At 38.5% G+C, this 24,322-nt stretch overlaps 1 protein-coding gene and 1 long non-coding RNA gene across 4 annotated transcripts in view; both read right to left on the reverse strand.

Annotated features, from left to right (window-relative positions):
* Window positions 1-3,567: 3,567 nt before the first annotated feature.
* LOC117293665 lies at window positions 3,568-12,519 on the reverse strand. Its single transcript, XR_004519453.1, has 3 exons — window positions 12,360-12,519; window positions 8,434-8,484; window positions 3,568-4,549 (listed from the first exon to the last, which is right to left on the reverse strand). It is a non-coding gene; the product is annotated as an uncharacterized LOC117293665 (long non-coding RNA).
* A 4,038-nt stretch (window positions 12,520-16,557) lies between these two features.
* LOC117293230 (PAN2-PAN3 deadenylation complex subunit pan3-like) overlaps window positions 16,558-24,322 on the reverse strand; it is a 41,866-nt gene continuing 34,101 nt past the window's right edge. For all 3 annotated transcript variants that reach the window (XM_033775449.1, XM_033775450.1, XM_033775451.1), the window contains exons 13-15: window positions 23,742-23,936; window positions 22,250-22,388; window positions 16,558-21,506 (exon numbers count right to left, since the gene is read on the reverse strand). In XM_033775449.1, the coding sequence (XP_033631340.1) occupies window positions 21,348-21,506; window positions 22,250-22,388; window positions 23,742-23,936 (493 nt within the window). In that variant the 3' untranslated portion in view covers window positions 16,558-21,347. The remainder of the gene's footprint in view (window positions 21,507-22,249; window positions 22,389-23,741; window positions 23,937-24,322) is intronic.

The following is a 24,322-nucleotide window of genomic DNA, read 5'->3' on the forward strand; positions in this document are numbered from 1 at the left end:
ACTATGGATGGACAGCTTACATGTAGAGTGTAACCTCTTGTTATTCATTGAGGGTCATGTACACTATCTGATACAGGAGGCTACATCAGAGACTAACCTCATCTTCATGTACTGTGGATGGACAGCTTACATGTAGAGTGTAACCTCTTGTTATTCATTGAGGGTCATGTACACTATCTGATACAGGAGGCTACAACAAAGACTAACCTCAGCTTCATGTACTATGGATGGGCAGCTTACATGTAGAGTGTTATCTCTTGTTATTCATTGCGGGTCATCTGATACAGGAGGCTACATCAGAGACTAACCTCATCTTCATGTACTATGGGTGTGCAGCTTACATGTAGAGTGTGACCTCTTGTTATCCATCGAGGATCATGTGTAGTTCCCCCAAAATGTGTACAAAGCAATGATTGCCTGAAAATGTGAACAAGACTATATCCTTGCATACTTTTTTGCCTGAAAATGCAATATTTGCCTGAAAATGTGTACTTAGCAAACTGCCTAAAAATGTTAACAAAACTATAGCCTTGTGTACTTAGCAACTGTTTCAGGCAAAATTTCCTAAATACACAAGGCTATAGCCTTGTACCCATTTTAAAGCAAAAATTGTTCAATACACAATGCTTGTACCATTTTTCAGGCAAAAATTGCTAAAAAGTAACAATTTTCAGGCAAAAATTGTTAAATACACAAGGCTATAGTGTTGTACCCATTTTAAGGCAAACATTGCTATATACACAAGGCTTGTACCCATTTTCAGGCAAATGAGCACAAGGCTATAGCCTTGTGTATTTAGGAAATTTTGCCTGAAAATGGGTACAAGACTATAGCCTTGTATATGCAGCAATTTTTGCCTGAAAACGGGTACTATTTAGCAATTTTTGCCTGAAAATGGGTACAAGCCTTGTGTATTTAGAAGTTTTTGCCTGAAAATGGGTACAAGGCTATAGCCTTGTGTATTTAGCAAGTTTTGCCTGAAAATGGGTACAAGGCTATATAAGCCTTGTGTATTTAGCAATTTGTGCATTTAAATGGGTACAAGTCTATAGCCTTGTGTAATTAGCAGTTTTTGTCTGAAAATGGGTAGACTATAGCCTTGTCTTTTTAGCAGTTTTTGCCTGAAAATGGGTATAGCAATTTTTGCCTGAAAATGGGTACAAGGCTATAGCCTTGTGTATTTAGCAGTATTTGCCTGAAAATGGGTACAAGACTTATATTATAGCCATGTCTATTTAGCAGTTTGTGCCTGAAAATGGGTGCAAGACTATAGCCTTGCTTATTTAGCAGTATTTGCCTGAAAATGGGTACAAGACTATAGCCTTGTCTATTTAGCAATTTTTGCCTGAATATGGGTACAGGACTATAGCCCTGTCTATTTAGCCATTTTTGCCTGAAAATGGGTACAAGGCTATAGCCTCGTGTATTTAGCAATTTTTGCCTGAAAATGGGTACAAGACTATAGCCTTGTATATTTAGCAATTTTTGCCTGAAAATGGGTACTATTTAGCAACTTTGCCTGAAAATGGGTACAAGCCTTGTGTATTTAGCAATTTTTGCCTGAAAATGGGTGCAAGTTATAGCCTTGTGTATTTAGCAAGTTTTGCCTGAAAATGGGTACAAGGCTATATAAGCCTTGTGTATTTAGCAATTTGTGCATGTAAATGGGTACAAGTCTATAGCCTTTTGTATTTAGCAGTTTTTGTCTGAAAATGGGTAGACTATAGCCTTGTCTTTTTAGCAGTTTTTGCCTGAAAATGGGTACTATTTAGCAACTTTGCCTGAAAATGGGTACAAGCCTTGTGTATTTAGCAATTTGTGCATGTAAATGGGTACAAGTCTATAGCCTTGTGTATTTAGCAGTTTTTGTCTGAAAATGGGTAGACTATAGCCTTGTCTTTTAAGCAGTTTTTGCCTGAAAATGGGTATAGCAATTTTTGCCTGAAAATGGGTACAAGGCTATAGCCTTGTGTATTTAGCAGTATTTGCCTGAAAATGGGTACAAGACTTATATTATAGCCTTGCTTATTTAGCAGTATTTGCCTGAAAATGGGTACAAGACTATAGCCTTGTCTATTTAGCAATTTTTGCCTGAATATGGGTACAGGACTATAGCCTTGTCTATTTAGCAGTTTTTGCCTGCAAATTGGTACAAGACTATAGCTTTGTGTATTTAGCAATTTTTGCCTGAATATGGGTACAAGACTATTATAAAGCCTTGTGTATTTAGCAAAAATTGTCTGAAAAGGGTATAAGTCTACAGCCTTGTGTACATTTTGCTTGAAAATGTGAACAAGACTACAGCCTTGTGTATTTAGCAATTTGTGCATGAAAATGGGTACAAGACTATAGCCTTGTGTATTTAGCAATTTTTGCCTGAAAATGGGTACAAGACTAGAGCCTTGTGTATTTAGCAAAAATTATCAGAAAATGGGTACAAGGCTATAGCCTTGTGTATTTTGCTAAAATTGCTAAATACACAAGGCTATAGCCTTGTACCCATTTTCATTTGCCTGAAAATGGGTACAAGCCTTGTGTATCTAGCAATGTTTTCCTGAAAATGGGTACAAGACTATAGCCTTTTGTATTTAGCAGTTTTTGTCTGAAAATGGGTAGACTATAGCCTTGTATATTTAGCAATTTTTGCCTGAAAATGGGTACTATTTAGCAACTTTGCCTGAAAATGGGTACAAGCCTTGTGTATTTAGCAATTTTTGCCTGACAATGGGTGCAAGTTATAGCCTTGTGTATTTAGCAAGTTTTGCCTGAAAATGGGTACAAGGCTATATAAGCCTTGTGTATTTAGCAATTTTTGCCTGAAAATGGGTACAAGCCTTGTGTATTTAGCAAAACTTTTCTGAAAATGTGAACAAGACTATAGCCTTGTGTATTTAGCAAAATTGTCTGAAAATTGGTACAAGGCTATAGCCTTGTGTATTCAGCAATTTGTGCATGAAAATGGGTACAGGACTAGAGCCTTGTATATTTAAGCAATTTTTGCCTGAAAATGTGAACAAGACTATAGCCTTGTGTATTTAGCAATTTTTGCCTGAAAATGTGAACAAGACTATAGCCTTGTGTATTTAGCAATTTGTGCATGAAAATGGGTACAAGACTATAGCCTTGTATATTTAGCAAAGATTGTCTGAAAATTGTGTAATTAGCAATTTTTGTCTGAAAATTGGTAAAAGTCTATAGCCTTGTGTATTTAGAAATTTTTGCCTGAAAATGGGTATAGCCTTGTGTACCTTTTGCCTGAAAATGCCTTGTCACTGTTTTGTGTACTAAGCAAAATTTGCCTGGATATGTTAACATTGTGTACTTTTGCCTTGTGTACTAAGCAAAAAATGTCTGAAAATGTTAACAAGACTTGAGCCCTGTGTATTTACAAATTTTTGCCTGAAAATGTGAACAAGACATGTACTTAGCAAGTATTGCCTGAAAATGTGAGTAAGGCCTTGTGTAATTTTTGCCTGAAAATGTGTACAAGGCTATACATATACACATTAAGCAGGAAAACTCTCTGAACTTAGTGACCATAATAAACAAATTGGCAGGCAAGGATAAATAAACTATTTCCTTCTTTTATCTTCAAATGTTGCATTTTTTTTATTAAACATTTTACAAAATAAACTAATTCATATTTATTATTAAATAACTTCATATATCACAATTAATAGTTATTAAAAAATGTACTATCCTTTCTTGTTTTTGTACACATTACTTCTTTTTAAGATTAAATATTTTTTCAATTCTAACGCTGATCACTACTGTTGTCACCATTGCTCCACAGAATTAAATCATATTTGTCACAATTCATTTGATAATTTTTTTTAGTGAACTACAGGACATTGTTCAGGAGTTTGATTCGAAAAAGACTCCGCTAAAGTTGAAACGTTAGTTCATTAACTTTTTTTTTGAATTCATATAAGCAGTTTCCAACAGCTAATTCTTTTTTAGGTAATGACAAAAAGCATTGTAGAACTGAACAGTTTAGCAAAGTGGAGTGCGATGTGGCATTTTGGTAGGTGAAGTCTTTGAAAGCAAAAGGAAAGTCGATCTTGCAGCATTGAATTAATAGGCCGCCTCTGTTTTGGTCAAACAAGGGAAGCATGTACAAACATGGATGTACACAACATATTTTTAAGCAACTCTCAAACCAGGGATAATTCCTCCTCTGACAACACTGAGGGCACTGTTTGAGTTTGAAAAGGGTCTAAATTCTCTAAAATGCATCAACACAAAATGCTAAAATACGTAACTGCTTTTACTTGCACATACTTATGCATTGAGTTTTGTCTGCACCTGCCTGTTTGCACTTCAACCCATGAGCGAGTATACTCCAGGGGAGGTTTCTGCACAGTATAGGAAGAGGAGGTTGATGAAAAAAGGCTCAGTTGTTCAGTCAGTGTGGGGCCATGTGACGTCTTCTTCTGATTTATCCAATCATTGGCGCTCTTGTCACTTTGCCCTCTGCATCCAGGAAGATGTTGACCCGGTCAGTTCGGAAGTCACAGGTCACACCATGGTCATGTGGTATAATATTGACCTGAAATCCAAACAAATGTCAACAATTTAATGGTAACTATCACTTAAACTTCACTAAGAGTTCAAAGGTTGAACTCAGTTGAGGCATCTGACACACCTTCAACAACTTTAACCATGGCCCAACTTTGTTTCTGCTACGCAAAAATATGTATTTGTCAATGTTATTGTGGTACGCATTAACTGGAATATTGTATCTTTGATGTTAAACTTGTTCAATATAGAACAAGTATTGTAAATCCCTTTCTACTCAATAAAAGTAGCAGGCCTATGTTTGTTTTTTTTGTGGGTTTTTTGTACACTGTTGGACGAAAAATGTTACGTTTTTAAACCAATGTGATCAATACAAAGGTGAATGATTTAATGAATGAATGAATTAGTACTTAATTCCATTTTGTATTTCTAAGCAGCTGGGCAATTCCAAGCAAACATGGACATGACACCAAAAAATAAAATTTGTGTCACAACTTTCTTTCCACGTAAAAGTTATAGCTAACATATGAAAGGAAACAGACATTAACTTTTTTTTACACACTCTGTACCATTTTGTACAAATTCAGCTCATGTTTGCACAAGCTGTGATGGACCCTAAAAAGTGAGCACATTAAGGTGATTTCTTCAAAGTTAAATATTGTCCCCCACAAAGCTTCTTCCAGCAAAACTTTAATAGTTGTGATTAGCAGCAGGTACAACTATTTAAAATCCAGAATGAATTTTAATTTGTGTTTCTCATTTAAGCAATATGTGAGTGTACTTGTGGGAGCTTCAACAGGGCGTAATGCGACTAACCGAGAGATGAAGTTATTTCAATTGCACGAAAAATCCACTGACTATCTTCATGGCAATTCAAAATATGCTTCTACCCTTATTACCAAGTCTGAAATGAGTAAAGAAATCAACACTCTAGTTGGTGTATTTTAATAACGAGTCATCAAAAGGTGTAATGCGACTAACCATGCAATGTAATGCGACTAACCAAATCTTTTTTCAAGAGGAGGACACTAAGAGGTCCGCAAAGCTGGATATCTTGGTTTTGACTTACTAGAGGACAATATTACATGAATTAAGAGATCTGGGGCTCTGCAGATGCCACTCATGCCCTACCCACAATGCATTTTACCATGCTGAAAACTATACCATGTGTTGTACATGTGCCACTCCAATCTAGTTTCATCATTAACATATGAAACAAAATAAAGAAAAGCAACATTTCTGAGAATTTTGAGTAGAAAAGTGAAGTAATGGAAATAATTTACTCCGCAAATTGTGGACAAACAGGTTGTACCATTGCCTAAGCTGAAAAAGCAGAATGATGTTAAAATACAAGGAATTCAAGAAGAGCACAGAAAAATCTCCCAAAAGAGCAAACAAAAGCAAAAAGCTGATGTCCTCTTGCCACCATTTTCCTTCAGAAAGAAGAAACATGATAACTACACAATGCTGCCTTACAAACCAGGGTAGCGATGCAAGGGTAGCAATGCATGGTCAGTGGTGTGTGGTGTAACATGCAGTGAAATGTATCCAGGTAAAGTCGAGGAGATGGGTGATCAAGAAGATTTTTTGTTTGTTTTACACACTTTTTCGACAGAAAAAACACTGTTTGTTGCATTGAGGAACCTGTGATAACCAATAAGGTCATTTTAAATTCACAGACCACTTTTAAACAATAACCCAAACTTTGATTCTTCAGGGACAATATGTTTACATATGTAAGTCACTTTTAATCTGCGATTTTGTTTTTGTTCAATTACATACATACAGATATTTAACATTTTATGTTAAACGCACAACTCTGAAAATAAAGTTGGTCAGTAAAATGGGAAATAATATTTCCAAAAAATATAAGTTTGCTTTTCTAAAAATACACATTTCAGCCTTGTTTCTATGATTTTTAAGAGAAAAGGCATTATTATTTTAGTAAAAACAAGTGAAATTAATTTATTTTGTTTGTTGATAAGGAATGAACCCAATTTTGCCAAACAAGAACTCAGTTTGGGCTCCATTGGGCTTGGCTTAAGTGGCCGGACAAACTGTATTGCGTCTAACCGTAATGCGACTAACCATGGTTTTGCGATGTAAACCTAAATGTTCAAGTTGCTGACTATTTATAAGTACATGTGTATCCTGTTGGATACTAATGTATAAGAGATGTGTGCTAAATGTAGTAAAACCTTTGCAAGTTTTTTAGTTTGAGGAAACTTTTGAATTGAGACAAGTGTATTTTTTACCATGTCCTTTTTGTGTAATGCGACTAACCGCTTTTTACAAAGCTATAACATCCAGAGTACAACGCCAACATCATTTTTAATATCATCACTTCAAAGCCTTGGGTGTCAAGTACAAATCAGTCTATAAACTTAGTGGAAATAATATAGATCTACTAGCAACAAGATCAAGAAATAACTCAGAAAAGTGTAATGCGACTGGCCATGGAATCGCCCAGCTCTATGAAATTGCGCCCAGATTTGGACAGAATGGATTTGGAGTGTTAACTTTTGTTGCCAACAAACTGGCTAGAGTCAATGGGGGAGCACTCATGTTCTCATCCACTCCTCTTAAATTTGATATGGTTCCAAGTCTAGGGTCAGTATTGTAGCTAACCTATTTTAGTGGTGGGCTCTAAATCCAATTTAGTCCACCAAGGGTGAGTGGTCTAAACAAATAATTCAATTTATTTAGTTGTGATATAGGGAGTTATCATAGTAACATGCAATCTGGGGAATATGTGGTGGGCAGTACAGTGTATTTTGCTTGGAGTGCTGGCTGAATTTGTTTAGTTCTAGGCAGGCCCGCCCAGCACTGCCATACCCATCATGGATACAACGTTGTAAAGGGTCATCCTAATTTTCCATTTAGGGAAAAACCTAGGCCAAAATGCACTCAGTGTTACAAAGACTTGAGACCTGCTCTCCCTCTAGAGAGCGATCTTGAGACTTTTGATGTGGTCTCTGTCTCGCACTCCCAGGTACATGCACACCTACATGTACATCTTTGTGATGTTCCAAAGATATTTGGGGTAGTGTAGGGGTTCAAGCCATTGGACCCTTTCGGTACAGAAAAAAAAAAGTTCATAGATTTACAAATTACTTACAGGGTTTACAGAGGTAGTGGTGAAAGACTTCTCTTGAAATATTATTCCATGAAATGCTTTACTTTTTGAGAAAACAGTAAAACAATATATTTACGGATTTGTTTTAAACACATGTCATGACACGGTGAAACGCGCAGATACAAGGGTGGGTTTTCCCGTTATTTTCTCCCGACTCCGATGACCGATTGAGCCTTAATTTCCACAGGTTTGTTATTTTATTTATAAGTTGTGATACACGAAGTGTGGGCCTTGGACAATACTGTTTACCGAAAGGGTCCAATGGCTTTAAAAGATTTCAAACAAAAGAAAAAAACTTCCCCATGCTCCATCCAAAACAGCCTGAGATTCTTTCAGGATTACATGTAGAAATAATGAATGAATTAACACATAAATCAATTTGTGTATTACTTCAATGGATTGTATGTTTGTAATGGCAGTACCCAGTTTGTTTCAACATAAAACTATCCTGTGAACATTTTATATCAAAAGGTTATATCATTTTTTTGAGATATTGACAAAAATCTGGAGGGGTTATTTCACCGCAAGGAGAATAATCTGCAATTAGAATACACGATCTGAGAAGTGCTACTGTCAGTAATGCTTCTAAGATTCAAATATTGAAAATTTTAAGTATTATCTTTTTTCATAACCGCAGTCCTTCAAAGTAAAGCTCTAACACATTCATTGTATCCAAAACTAATGTTCTTCTTACCTAGTAAGTTTGTATTGTCATTAATTTTACCAAACAAACCCAGACCATTTTATGGAAGATGAGTTTCAAGAAACTGTTTTCTTACCTGGAGAGAGGAGTCGTCTTTCTTGATCTGTTCTTTTGCCTCTTCTCCACTCTGGAATAAATAATAAAATGATTGTAAAGTAAAATCACAAGCGTCATATGTATTTATTTTCATAAACAATAGTAAATATAATAGTAAACAAAATATTTAACATCACTTGATGTAGAGGCTGCTGACTTACATCAGAATGTAGTAGGAAATTGGAATGTAGAGGAGTCCTACGCTTTGGATTGTAGTTTATAACATTGTCTCTAAAATAGACCACAACCTGACAGGTTTGTAGTTGTAACATTACACTTAAAGGCAGTGGACACTATTGGTAATTACTCAAAATAATTATTAGCATAAAACCTTTCTTGGTGACAAGTAATGGGGAGAGGTTGGTGGTATAAAACATTGTGAGAAACAGCTCCCTCTGAAGTGCCATAGTTTTGGAGAAAGAAGTAATTTTCCACGAATTTGATTTCGAGACCTCAAGTTTAGAACTTGAGGTCTCAAAATCAACCATCTAAACGCACACAACTTCGTGTGACAAGGGTGTTTTCTTCTTTCATTATTATCTTGCAACTTTGATGACCAATTGAGCTCAAATTTTCACAGGTTTGTTATTATCTATGCATATGTTGAGATACACCAACTCAACTGTGAAGGCTAGTCTTTGACAATTACCAATAGTGTCCACTGCCTTTAAAGGCACTGGACACTATTGGTTGTTACTCAAAATAATTATTAGCAAAAAACTTACTTGGTAACACGTAATGGAAAGCTATTGATAGTATAAACCATTGTGAGAAACGTCTCCCTCTGAAGTAACATAGTTTTCGAGAAAGAATTATTTCTCCACTCAAATATTTGAGTTTGATTTCGAGACCTCAGAATTAGGTTTTGAGGTATTGAAATTAAGCATCTTTTTTTTTACACATTTTCAGAATTCTGGGGGAAAAACCCACAGACAAATCACAGTGTTCCAAAACAAGGAACTCTAGATGCTGGGGTCAATTTCATAAAGAGTTAAGACTAGTCCTAGGAGATATTAAAAACTTAAGGCTAGTCCCAAGTCCTAACTCGTCCTAACTCGAGATAAGACTAGTCCGCTACAAGACTCTTGGTGAAATCGACCCCTTGGCTAGCTCGATGGTCGAGAGGAAGACATCTTCTCTAGCAAATCAACAATTGTGGGTTCGCATCCCAACTGAGTGATTTGCCCATGGATTTGTCTGAACACGGGACAGTAACTACCAGTGCTGAATACAACTCTGTGTAAGGGTAAAAACAAATGTATTTTTTCCTTTGGCCTAACCAACCCTAGCTTCAATTCCCAGATATGCCACTGAAAGTGGAGCCAGTGGTAATACCCATTGGGATATGGGTCATTCTGGTCCAATTACCCCTCTTCTCAAATGGCTCAAATTTCAAATTTCAGCTCCATCCGGTTAACGGTTTTCCCGCTACTGCATGCTCTTTCTCGTTGATTTCGGTCAAAATTCGCCCTACTGCCAATGTCCAAACGACCATAAAAAAAGTTATGGCAGATTTGGAAAGTTTATGGGCAATTCCAGGCAAACATGGACATAAAACCAAAAATAAAATTTAGGTCACACCTTTCTTTCCACTTAGAAGTTATAGCTAACATATAAAACCAATTTACTCATGTTGTTTACAAGGTATGAACCCAATTCTGCCAAATAAGAACTCAGCTCACATAGAACTTCTAGCAACAAAAATCAAGAAATTACACAGAAAAGTGTAATGCGACTGACCATGGAATTGCTCCCAAGGAATTGACCGGACACAATTCTGGCCGAAGATGTTTGGTTCTGAATTCCTCTTCAAGCAGTACTGTCTTCAAGAGAGATGTGGATGGGAAGTACCCTATGGATGGGAACAGCGCAATTGTCAAGCACATCTTGAGCTTCCTCTAAAGATCTTGCCTGTGCCTCCTGGAGGACTTGCCTGTGCCTCTTGGAGGACTTCAAGTTGTAGGGGACTTGCCAAAACTGAACCATAAGTATAAGAGTTGTGTGTAACATGTAGTTAAACTTTCGCAAGTCTTTTAGTTAGAGGAAACTTTTGAATTGTGACTAGTGTACTTTTGACCACAGTCCTTTTTTTGTAATGCGAACTGACCGGCGCACTGTGACCAACGAGAAAGAGCATGTCTTAACGCGAAAAATGCTCATTTGAAATTTGAAATTTGAGCTTGTTGAGCCACGAATACCCCATAAACCAAATTTGAGCCAATTTGAAAAGGGTAGGGTTGAATCCTTTGGGTGATTGACACATAATGACCCACATGTATTACTTGATGGTTTCCAGTAATAAGAACCCACTCAAGTTGTACTCTAAGTTCAGGGCCCAATTTCATAGCGCTGCTTAGCGGCCGATTTTTTGCTTACTGTGCACGTTCTGTTTCATAGCGCTGCTAACCGTAAGCACACGAAAAGGCATGCTACAGTACATGTAACCTTCCAGTGCTTACCGCACGAAAATAACTGACGTCAAAATGCAAATCCGCGGAAACACGCAATATGGCCGCCCAATTTTTCTGCTAACCTGTGAAATAGGCTTAAGCAAATTTTTCTGTTACAGTAAGCACGCAAATTTGCTTACCGTTCAGCAGCGCTATGAAATTGGGCCCAGGCCTGTACTAGCATGCTCCCACATCCAGGAATGACCCTTCAGAGGCCTGTCTCACACGCCACAACCATTTTCTCATGCATAATGTGAAAGGGGTGTTACAAGGCAGTGCAGCAGTGCGTGGGTGCTGTCCGTTTACAATACCCGCCGTTCATGCATAAAGCTTGCACGCACTGCCGCACTGCCTTGTAACACCCCTTTCACTGAAAAGTTTAGTCCCACTCGGCCGCGGCTCGGCAGTTCGTTGATCTACATGTAGTAGGCTGGTGTGATGCGGCAGAAAAACAACAGTGAGTACCGAGCAGAAAATGATGTTTTTTAATTTCACTCAACAAAAAGGAAATGCAAGCATTGTGAATGTATATTGAGTGTGTGGGGAAAGTTTTGGTAGTGTACTATGTAGTACAAAAGAAACTTTTTGCTGGCTAACGGTCGTAAAACTTTCACTTATCAACAGCGATTTGAAAAACGTATAGCGTTGAGGAGGCCCAAAATATAAGACCCCTATAAGGCTCACAGGGGGAGCCTTATAGTTTCTAGAAGTACGCTGTCGGCGGGAGGGTTACGTTATCGCAACTAACCTACATGTATAAAAAAGCAGCAATGAATGAGTCTTTTTTACTTGCACCTTCACTTGTACAAATGCACCCCTGCACCGCTCATGGACAAGTAGTCCTTCGGCTTTCAGCCTGTCTTATGGACCCTACTTAGTACCCAAGTAGAAGTAGAAGTAGAATTTTGAATTACGTAGGTTGTCGTTGATGACAGTTGAGAGTTGGTTAAAGCCATTTATACACTTTCGGTAATAGTATTGTCCAAGTCCCACACACACTTCGTGTATCACAACTTACATGTAAAATAACAAACCTGTGAAAATTTAGGGCCTATTAGGCTCAATCGGTCATCGAGGTCGGGAGAAAATAACGGGAAAACCCACTCTTGTTTCCGCACGTTTCGCCGTGTCATGACATGTGTTTAAAATAAATCCGTAATTCTCACTATCGAGAATTGATGTATTTATTGTTTTAATGTTTCTTAAAAAGTAAAGCATTTCATGGAATAGTAATAATATTTCAGGAGAAGTCTTTCACCATTACCCTCTGTAAACTCTGTAAGTTATTTGTAAATCTGTGATTGTTTTTCTTCTTTTCTGTACCGAAAGTAATAATGGCTAAATGAAATGGCTTTACTAATCTGTACGTAATCAGTTTCGTGAGTTTGTAATCAATCATTCATGAATTGAATTTTTTAACGATTCCACAAATTTATAATTATTTATATAACCTCACCTTTCCGACAAGAGATGGCCAAGTTTTCATTTCACTCATTGTGACTCCTCAGCTTTGGCTTTGTGGGGATTCGGGAAAAAAGCTTCGATTTACAAAACTAAAAACAGCACAACCAAACTCACCGTAAGTCGTATGAATCACACACTCAACACATCACAGCAATGAACCCGGAAGTCCAACTTGTGCCCTTTTCGAAACCACGGCTTTTTGGATCAGCACAGGCTTGACGATTTGCGCGTATATTTGCACAGGGCTTCAGACGAGAGAACGGAGCCTAAAGGCGAATCCAAAGCCGCGGTTTCGAAAAGGGTTAAAAAAAAAAAAACATTTGCTGCACGGTCGAACAACACAGCGCCACCAATCGAGAGTTCCAATCACATTTCAAAACTGATGGGGGCGTGGTTAGGATGTTACAGGGTTATTTTTGTGTATAGGGGTTATTTGCATATTGTGCAATACTTTTTCCATTTCTTCTTTCGTTGATTTGACTGATGTAATTTTTAATGTCCCCAGAGTGGTAGTTTGCTACCAGTACTCATGGATACTATAAGAAAAATTCATTATCTTATGGAATTTTTTCAATTTTACATGTAAGTGTCTTTCAAAATCAACTGAATAAACGTTGAAGTCAAGAAGACTCTTTTCGGTGAATATTGGGCATGGTTACCCCGCTCCCTGGGTCAATGTGTATGGAAATTGTCTGAATTCTTCAGAGGTTTTTTTTTTGTTTTTTTTGGGGGGGGGGGGTGGGGGGCTAAACAAATGAAGAGAGCAGGGTTCTGAATTGATGGGTTGGCTTTCGGCCTTCTACCTTTCAACACAATGTTTTTTTGCTACTCAAGCTTTCTGTGTTTGTCAGCTCGGAGCAGAAAGGACTTTATGAGACACAGTCGGCTATTTATATAGGGTCTTTGCCACCTTTCTATAGTATTTAGGCTAAGGCATTTCTGCTCTGAGCTGGCAATTTATAAACGCCATTTCGACAGGCTGGTTGTAGACTACTAGAACTGTGAGGTTTCATCTCGGGGAGACGATACGCCTCTCTAATAATACTTATGCACGACGTCATAATCCTTACCCAAAATGAGGCTATGGGCGCACATCCCCCATCACTTGCAGTGGCTGCGCCCATCGCCTCGTTTTGGATTAGCATTGTGACGAACCTCATGCATAAATATTAAGAAAGGCGTGTATAGCGGAACGAAACCTCATAGTTCTAGGAGTAGTTGTAGACCAACACCAATTATGGTTATAATGGTTCAAAATAAGAATAATCAACTATAACAAATTTAAAACGACTAGACTCTCACACAGAAATACCATTTGTACCAATTGGTAGACATTACATTTTATTATTTTTAAAAACTTTTATTTACTTTTTTTTTTCGTTCAACTGATGGTCAAATATGACCAAGGTTTAAAAAGAACATCGTTATGAAATTGACTGATTACAAATTTGATAAGTAAGTAATACTGCAGGATCATTGAGTTTAACAATTCTAAGGACCAAATTGTGCTGTCGAATGTTTGCAATTCAGCATCTTGAAAACATGTTCACTGATTGGGCTTTTAAGAATGTCACATTACACATAAGTTTGTTAAACAATTTCATTATGGAAGATTACATTAATTAAACAGCTCGAAGTGCAGTTCGAATGACATTTGTTATCATTACCCCAAATTGCGCCATGCACAAAGCACTGTTTGCCCATCGAATAGATGAGATAAAGAGATTACACAAAAAATAATACCTAATTAGGGCCTATAAGTATTTCTCAACATATAAAATGCTTTTCGACATTTGGGCCTATATAAAATTGATACAATGGCTCATGTTCTGTTTGTCTTTACTTTAAATGCCATTCCGCTGTTTTTCGAAAAAACTGCAGGAGTAGGGCGTCACATTTATGTAAACAGGGAATATTTGCAGGGAATATTTGCAGTCCATCTGCAACCCAATCATCAGAGTGCCACTGAGTGTGAGCTAAACAGTGCATTTTATAAACATACAATGCATGGCAGTCCATCAGTAAAAAGTTCTTGAAATCATTTGCCAAATGTGTTGACTGCTGAAAACAACAAATAACAGTTGGGCAGACAATGCATGTGTGTTCATCCATAGTTATTCATGCTTATTTTTACTGTATGAATAGTAATAAGACTTTTTTGTGTTTGGGGAAGATTTCCTGGCAGATGGCAGTGAATGTTTGACAATATGGCTGCCATTGGCCGAGGTAAAACAATGGAAGCATTTATGTGTACACGCTTTGGACAACTATCAGCCGAGGATTGGTTGACTCTCGGCCACTGATTGACCTCAATGAGGGTGCTGTTCGAGCTTGTAATGTCAGACAGGCTTAATCTGTTCTGGGGCCTTTCTCAAAACCTTGGCTTGGGATCTGGCTCCATCTAAAGATGTTCAAAACATCACTTGCAAAATACATGCTGCTCTAAAAATGTGTAGGCTTAAGGCCCGGTCCCACTGCAGTGATAACGAGAACGATAACGACAACGACGCCAAGAGAACGCATTCTGTTGGTTGAATGAGCGTGTGCGTATTCTGTGTGGAGCAATTCAACCAATGGAACGCGTTCTCTTTGCGTCATGATCGTTATCGCTCTCGTTATCGCTGCAGTGGGACTGGGCCTTTGAAGCCCAAGCAGTGAAACACTGCGTACACGAACCCAAGCTGGAGAACAGTCCCCTTATCAACGTGAGGCCTTGTCCGAGTCAATGGCTTTCGCTATAGCAATGGCTATGGCTAGATAGCTGCAAATGCTATTCTTCAACATTGTCATTGCAGCCAACAGCCACAGCCAAAGAAGCTTCTTTCAGATTGTTTGTTTTCAAAAATTACAACCATTTTTGTATCGTACATTTATTTAAACTATACACTTATAAAGGAAGTCAAGTTAAAAGTAATATAGGAAGTTGTTCCACATCCCAAACAGCCAAATTCCATAAAGCCGTTATGCAATGAGTTCAAAGAGATTGCCAAACATTACCAAGGAACTGAAAATTGTACGCACAATTGAAACTTGAATTAGTTTATGCAGTTCACAGCAACATACAAGAACAAATCATTACACAACAGTATTTCCTTGGCTGTTGAACTGGGGGAAATGGTAACAATTCAAATTGATAATAGAGGCAAAATGTGCACACTCTGCTAACGGACAATAATGCTGCACTCACACAAATGTGCGAATGATGATCTCATCTACACAACCAAATTCTTGATAGGTTAAGGAAAGGCTCATGAATAATACACAATTATTATTTGTTGACTAGGATTTACTTTAGTGCAAACTTTCACAGTGATGTTGTGATATTGGCACCCACCCCCCCCCCAAAAAAAAAAACACCACTTGTAAAAAACATAACCTGTGAAATCACATGTTTACAAAAGAGACTGGACTTCCTGCAGGCAGAATTTGTACATTCCAGTTGGAATTGCATCCCAGTTGAAAGACAACATATTTAAAACTTACAATTTATGGAGACACAAAGAGTTTGTACTCAAACTAATATTGTCACACGCTGTATTTCATCAGGTTTTTTTTTGTAAATTTCTAAATGGCAGAATCCATATTTCAGTTTACTCAATTGTAATTACAATTAGTGGTGGTACTTTGTTATTAATATTGGTTCAAACTACATTATTGGAACCAGCATTGTGTTAACCTTTTACTAAGGTGAGATTGGCATTGTACGATTTACTTTTCTTGGATTTGGGGCGACAACATTAACATTTTATAAAGCTGGATACAAAACAATATTCACTACAACTTGACTGACGTTGTGTGGATTCATGTACTTAAACAATTCCTTGATGATCAAAATTATTGTGAAATCTTGGAATTTTCTTGCCAACTTGCACTCTTTAAAGGGAAGGTACACGTTTGGTATGTACTCAAAACAAATATTAACTTAAAAACTGACTTGGTAACGAGCATTGGAGAGCTGTTGATGGTATAAAACATTGTGAGAAACAACACCCTCTGAAGTAACGTAGCTTTTGAGTAATTTCTCACTAAAATAATAAAAGACTTCTAGCTAGAAGTCTTTTATTCCTACTAGAAAGCACACAAATTCGTCCAACAAGGGTGTTTTTTCTTTCATCATTTTCTCGCAACTTCGATGACCGATTGAGCCCAATTTTTCACAGGCTTGTTATTTTATGCTGAGAACACTGGTCTTTGACATTTACCAAACGTGTACAGTGTCTATTAATTTTGCTTTTTACCCACACAATGTACAGTGTCTTTAAGTGTCTATATTGAACTCATGTTCAACTTGTAGTGAAAATAACAAGTATGGATTCCATAGAGCCGTTTGACTAAAAGATCTTATAAGGTACACGCTCTGCAACCCATGAACTTCCCGAACAAGAGCTGATCATATCCCATATGCCATACAGCATGTCCCAAAACATCTGAAAGCAACACTAGATTTAGTCTGAGGTGTTCAAACTGAGCATTCACTCGCAACCAGGCAAGGTCTTGTACCCAATGTACTTCATTCAAATAAAACTCACAAATGGCTCACTATTAGACATGGATACCCATCTACACTTAATTTGGTGACAACACACTGTAATCACAAGGTACTGTATGACAGACTCATATGCTAAGCAGATTTTACTTGGAGAAACCAGTTATGAATGGTGTGTAAGACAGCTGGCGTTTTAGCTGGCAATTCATTTCTGCTAAGCAACACTTTTCAGCTTAGCCAATCTGTTTAACAGCTCTATGGATGTTTCCCATGGTAGAAACAGACAACTGCGAAGGACATGCCTTCAACTTCGACCATCGGGGAAGAATGTGCTATTGTATTCAGTCATTTTTACTTAGTATACGAAAGGCTTCTTTTAAAAATACATTTTTAAAAACAAAACTATCACTTTTGTACAAGTTTCAGTACTATGAATTTTCCTTTGTACTGCGGCACTTTTCAACATCAGATTTGTTCTTAATGTTTACACTTGGTTTTACGTTAAAGCAATCTGCAGTCAGTACATCAGTAGTACAGTACGGCACTTTAAAAAGTCGTTTATTTACACATGAAGATTCTAACGTTCCTTTCTCAGGCGGACAGCGTCTTGCACACTTTCTTTTTTTGCATGCTCCATTCAAATCTGTTCACATCCTACGAGATGAAAGTATCCAGTCTTAGTCGGAGCAGAATCGCGTTTTAATCCAATGACAATTAAGAGGTGATGGTGTCACTAGTGCATGGAAGTCCTTTATACATTGGCATGACCCTAGGAAGAGCACTTTTGTACAGGGTCTTGTCTTGTCCTCCGAACCGAAGCATTTCAAAGTGTCTCCAAACGACAGTCTTAACACTGAGAAACTGAAACATTCATCGCTGCTCTTGTGCACTCCAACTGTCTACACTCTACATCCGCTGTACTCCTAACCTCAGAGAATTCAGGGGGTTATCTTAATCACAATCTAGCTTGGGTTCTCTTTGCGATGTCGGATCTAAACCACTGGCTTACTGGATGAAAACATCACAGGGTATCATGGAGGCATTGGGAGGCGCAGACTGATGGGCCCGGTGTAGCTCCATTCCCCACCTACTGGCCCGGTTGACGTGGTCTTCAGCTCAAGTTGGACCGAGCTGGCACATCGGGCGAGGGTCCGCATGATCAAGTACAGCAGAAGCAAACACTTCATATCGACACATATCTTTTCCACGAGGTGCTGCGACAGCAAAATGCACTGTGAAAGCAGTGACATCTCTTTGCATCCAAGATAGAAGAGCGACTGGTACATATACATGTATATGTCCCAGCTTGGATTCCAGTGAAAACACTCAGACTCTCCCCTGAATTCTGCCATTAACTCCTTCATACAAATAAAATCCAAACAGGAAGCTGATTTGATTTCGTCCAAACCTCAATACAGTTTCATTCACTCCGCGTATTTAACTTGAGATTCCGACATTCACAGGCCAGCACTTCGCTCGCAATCCTGGCTTCTTTATACAAGTCGTTGCTTTTTGGCAATAAAGCAATCTCATCTTAGAGACAAATCTTGAAGATGATTGAACAATTTTGTCTTAGTGGTTCTATGTACATTCCTGTCTCGACAGCCCAGTTTCCTTATCCAACAGATGCATCTCATATTAGTTGAAACAGTTACAGGTGCAACTTGATCGCATTAAACACCAGCGTCGTACTCGCTTGCCCACTCCATCAAGAGAGGCGACTACAAAATCATGTTCTACTAGTTCAGTCTTCAAAACATAATGAATATCCTCACAATATGATCTCTGTTGCTGTACAAACAACTCCTCATTGCGTCAATTCACAAATGCAGATTATCGTAAAAACAAATGCTGATTTCACAAGAGAAACAAAAGTTTGGTGATTCTGTGTTGCCTAAATCCTAGACTCCAGTTAACATTGTCTCTTTAGCTGTCTTCAAATTCAAGGAGCACCTTACATTTCTTATCTCCAACCATCCTTTTCCAACGTCTGTTTCTTGAAACCGTCCCTTCTCTTTCTTTTTATTTCCCTTATACAATAGGCACTTCACGAAAAATGGCTAGCACCAGGCACCGTGACATAATCTCTCACACTTGTCGACAAGAATTTCCTGTCTGTCTTTTCTTGAAACCTTTTCCATAGATAATGGACGCTGAATCTTTTTTACTCCATTTCAAGGCGGTGATTTTCGGCCCAAAAAATTGTAACAAACAAAATATCCCCTCCCTCGAAAACTGTGTACAAAGTTCACTCTTCATTATCCCGGTGAAAACTCGCCAAAGAGAGTCTCAAATCAAGAAGGGAATACTAGAAATTGCAAAAATTTCTGTTACTATCTTACAATCCATTGCCTTATCGAGAAACAAAAGGAAGTTATCTATTTAAAATCGACTGACAATAATTACAAATGTAAAACTCATGGAAGGAAACGGTACATGTGGTGTAAAGATTACATCATGCAATGGCTTTAAGGCCACGGTCACACAGGCCTAGATAACATGAACGTTAACGAGAATGTTAACAATGCACTCCCTCGATTGGTTGAATGAGCGTGGGCGTATTCTGCGTGGAGCAATTCAACCATACAAAGGCATTCTCTGTGCGTTGTGATTGTTATCGTTTTTGTTATCGCTACAGTGTGACTCGGCCTTTACCCTCTTACATGTCTTATAAGCTCGGAAAGCTGATCCATCAGCTACAGAAGGCGCCCTGTACGGACGGCAAAGCTATTAACTATCTCAACACTTTGATATACGGAGAGAGGTGTAATTAGTATTACTGTTCAATAACCGGACAGATTTTATCGGAAAAGTGTAAAATAAATGCCAGTTGATTTTGTAGTTACTTACTGTTTTTGATTGAAAAATATTAATATACCTTGAGATTTCATATATTAACCTTGCACCAGGTAAAAATTATCCCAAACTTAACCTACCTGAAACACGGAAGATGGCAAGTGTAAACATTAGTGTTCGGAGAAATAATGCTTAACAACTCAGTTGCTGCTTAATCGGGTTCATTTGAGAACCACCATTAGAGAGATGGTGTCGCAACAAATCTTGCAGCTTGTTCCCAATCATGCAGCTTTAAATCATATTCACTATCCCCAATGCATAAATAACATGTACGCCACATGAATTTTGCTTTCGAGTTACCAAAGACTGGAGGCATGAGGTAAATTTAACAAACTTTGTTTAGACAAGAAGAATGAAGGAATAAGGTTCCAGGATCATTTTCAATGGTGTATCTTAAAATATTCATGTAGTTATCAATCTCTACAAGGTGCACATAACAATACTTCAGTTAATTTGAGTCCGACTGTTTTCAAAGTCGGTCATTGGAAGCAATATCCATACTACAAAATGTACACATAAAGTTGACACCCAAGTTTCTGTTGTCACAAAGAGTAGTGAGAAATTCCCTTCAGCGAATGCAACAGAGACGCGGAATGGCTAGGTTTATACATTGTTACTGCCACGCAATACCGTACAACCGAAGTGGATGGATCCCAACAGCTTTCCTCAGTGTTTTTTGACAGCTATATCCGCAAAATTCAACAGCAAACCTTTTGGTTCAGGGTTCAAAAACAATAATCATCTGTGTTTGGTGTCCACAACTATCACTCGCGACACAGATGTATTTCCACCACGATGGTGGGCGGCATCACAGAGCCGACATTTAAATGGTTACATGCCTACGAGATACCTTGTTGTATGTTAAGTGTTCCCTAGGTCCTAGGCACCAGTATTCAAAAAGTCCTAGACAACAGTGTTCCGTAGGCTGTTGGCGCCAGTGTTTCCAAAGGTTCTAGGCGCCAGTGTTTTGATAGGTTCTAAGCACCAGTGTTTCCACAGGTTCCAGGCACCAGTGTTCCGTAGGCCCTAGGCACCGGTGTTAAAGAGGTCCTAGGCACCAGTTCTTTCATAGGCCCTAAGCACAAGTGTTCCGTATGCCTCGGGCACCAGCATTCTGTAGGCCTAAGTCACCAGTGTTCCACAGGCCCTAGGCACCGGTGCTCAACTTAAGAGGCATCAGTGTTTGGGTGGCCTTAAGCACCAGTATTCCGAAAGCTCTAGGCACCAGTGTTCCGTAGGTCCTAGGTATCAGTGTTCCATAGGCCCTTGGCACCATTGTACCGCAGATCCTAGGTATCAGTGTTCCATAGGCCCTTGGCACCAGTGTTCCGTAGATCCTAGGTATCAGTGTTCCATAGGCCCTTGGCACCAGTGTTCCATAGGCTCCAAGCTCTAGGGCCTCGTTCATAGTGATTTCATAGGGATTTCATAGGGGCATGACTACAATATATTACACAAATGGAAGTTCACAGTAAGCTTTGTACTAGTCTGAACCTTGGCCAAAATCCAAAGAGGCGTGCACAGTAAGAATTTTAATTTTTTCTTGTGTGTGTGAGTACTATCTCTCTTGTATACTCGTAGGCTTTGAATTTTTGTTTTTCGCAGAGCCTAGGCTTAGAGTCAACTGACACCCTGGAACTACTGGTGCACTGCTGCTTCAGTGGGAGCACTCTGGCTGTGCTGGATCTCTTCAAAGGTAGTCTCAAAGCAGCGTTTGAGGTCGGCGTACGACACCACCAGGATGTTCTGTTCATCCCGAGACATCAGGGTAACCTTCTCCGGTACTCCAGAATCCAACTAGAAATGAGAGGAGAAAGCGGAGAATACAAAGCACTCAATTTTAAATTAATCATTTCATAGTTTGAAAATGCCTTTATTTAAAATAGACCTTTATGTGCACTACATAGAGTTGGTTGATGGCAATGCATAAAGGTCTATTAAAAAAAAATTGGTGTTACAGACAACTATTAGAGCAGTTATTAAAATCTTGGTAGATAACTCAGAGAATATGAGCACAACTTTACAATCAGGGATAATAATAATAATAACCCGTTTTTATATAGCGCTTTTCACACCCGGAGGGCGTCCCAAAGCGCTTCACATTATTACCCCTGGTCACTGGGCCTTAATTCACTCCTTAAACCATCTCTGCCCTCACAGGTACCCATTTACCCCTGGGTGGAGAGAAGCAATTATAGTTAAGTATCTTGCTCAGGGACACAAGTGTCACGACCGGGATTCGAACCCACACTCTGATGGGATTCACAACGCACTAAGATTCATGTTTAGATGAGTTTTCAATATTGCCATAGTGACTTGTATTGTGACACCACTATTTGCTTAGCAATTAAGAGCGATAAACTGTTTAGACCAATATTAGCTCTTGGTGAAATCTGCCCTACGTAGGTTGAATGCATCATTTGACTATTAGATATCCCTATGAGCATAGAGAAAGGACAGAGAGAGAGTGTCGCAGAAGAAGATGTGAATTTATATTTCTATTTTTATTATTTTTAAAAGGCTCTTGAATCAATTCTGACCTTATTCAGTGACTGTACAATGTGAGCCATGTCGATCCACGGTGCGCTATCCGACGTGACTTGATGGAACAGGTAGTCTCTGTACAGCTTCAGGAGGTAACGGTCCCCGGTCTCTGCCCACGTTGGATCACCGTTGAACCTTAGAAAACAAACAAGGAAAATCATCAGAGACAAAGCAAAGGATTGGGTCAAGATTTCATGTAGTTAAGAATTATCAGTTTTAATACAACACTTTATCTAAGGGCAAATCAAAGCACTTATAAAGGCACTGGACACCTTTGGTAATTGTCAAAGACCAGTCTTCTCACGTGGTGTATCTCAACAAATGCATAAAATAACAAACCTGTGAAAATTTGAACTCAATTGGTCGTCGAAGTTGCAAGAGGATAATGGAAGAAAAATCACCCTTGTCGCACAAGTTGTATGCTTTCGGATGCTTGATTTTGAGGCCTCCGCTGAGGTCTTGAAATCAATTAAAATATTTTAGTGAAAAATTACTTCTTTCTCAAAACTACGTTACGTCAGAGGGAGACGTTTCTCACGATGTTTTATACTATCAAAAGCTCTCCATTGCTCATTACCAAGTAAGTTTTTATGGCAACCATTATTTTGAGTAGTTACCAATAGTGTCCAGTGACTTGAAAACAGGTTCATTCTAAATGTGAGATTGATTCATCAATTACAAGGTATACAAATGTAGAAAGGTTTGCGGTAACACCATGTAATGACTATCTCTAATGAGTTGGGGTGGTTCTGAAAAGAACCTTTGGTTTCAACTCAACGTTTCAATCAGTGTGCTCTGATCGTCGATCAGAGCATACTGATCGGTTTCAACTCGACGTTTCGATCAGTATGCTCTGATCGTCTGTCAAAGCATACTGATCGAAACGTCGAGTTGAAACCAACGGTTCGATCAGAGCATACTGATCGAAACGTCGAGTTGAAACCAACGGTTCTTTTCAGAACCACCCTAGAGACAGTCATTACATGGTGTTACCGCAAACCTTTCTACATTTGTATATCGTATTTTCCACCATGCAAAGTTTCAAATCCTACTTAATTACAAGGCAAGTATGCTGGGTTCTTTTAAATGCATTACATAACAAACGGGACCAATGGCTTTAGATCCTACCCTAAAGACGAACAATCATGATCAAGTGTTTTGCTTAATGATACAAGTGTCACGACTGGGACTTGAACTCGGACTCTGCTGATCAAAGAAATAAAAGCTACTTGTCATCACCTTGGAGAAACAAAAAGGTCTGAACTCAAATGAAAGTCTAAAATTTCTCATGCCTTCAAAATGCTTTCCTGCTCATGTCAGAATCGTGAGTTAATAATAAGTACATTGTAAGTGGAGTGAATGAAACTGTATTGAAGTTTCATGGAAATCAGATCAGCTTCCTGTTTGGATTCTTTTATTTTTAAGGTTACAAATTATTCTCTTCAAAGAATAAGAGAGTCAAAACAAACTTATGAGACAGTCACTTACTCTGGTCGCTCGTTCATGGTGCCCATCTTACACAACAGACGGAACAACCGGCCATTGTTGACCTCCTTGGCAACCTCTTCCTCCAAGACGTCTCCTCTCATTTGAGCAGCGTCCAGCTGGGTGTAGAACCGCGCACCGATCATCGGCATGATCTCATTGACAGACCGCGGCCTGGGCTGGGTGGTCAGTAGATACCTAAGGAGGGAATCAAAGGTTGGATGTCAGTATTGGATGGTACACTTGAATAACTCGACAAGGCATGGGTCTATGATCGTCTGATAGATTCATGTAATGGCTTACGAAAGGTTTGGATGTGCTTCAAGAATATGACCGTACACAAAATACAAGCCAAGCCAAACAAATAGGCAAATGCAGTGAGAAATGTCTTGATATAGGTGTCAAAATAAAGTTTCAGTGACAACACAAATTATTAAAAGGAACAAAAATACACTTTAACTGTTAATCCTGAAGAAAACTGGTTAAGCATATGAGACCTTGGCAACTATTGACTAAATACCACAAACAAAACGTCTAATGAAATGGTGGGTAAATGCAAAAATTAGGTAGGGGCCTGACATTTC

This window comes from Asterias rubens, chromosome 8, assembly GCF_902459465.1.
Source record: "Asterias rubens chromosome 8, eAstRub1.3, whole genome shotgun sequence".
NCBI lineage: Eukaryota > Metazoa > Echinodermata > Asteroidea > Forcipulatida > Asteriidae > Asterias > Asterias rubens.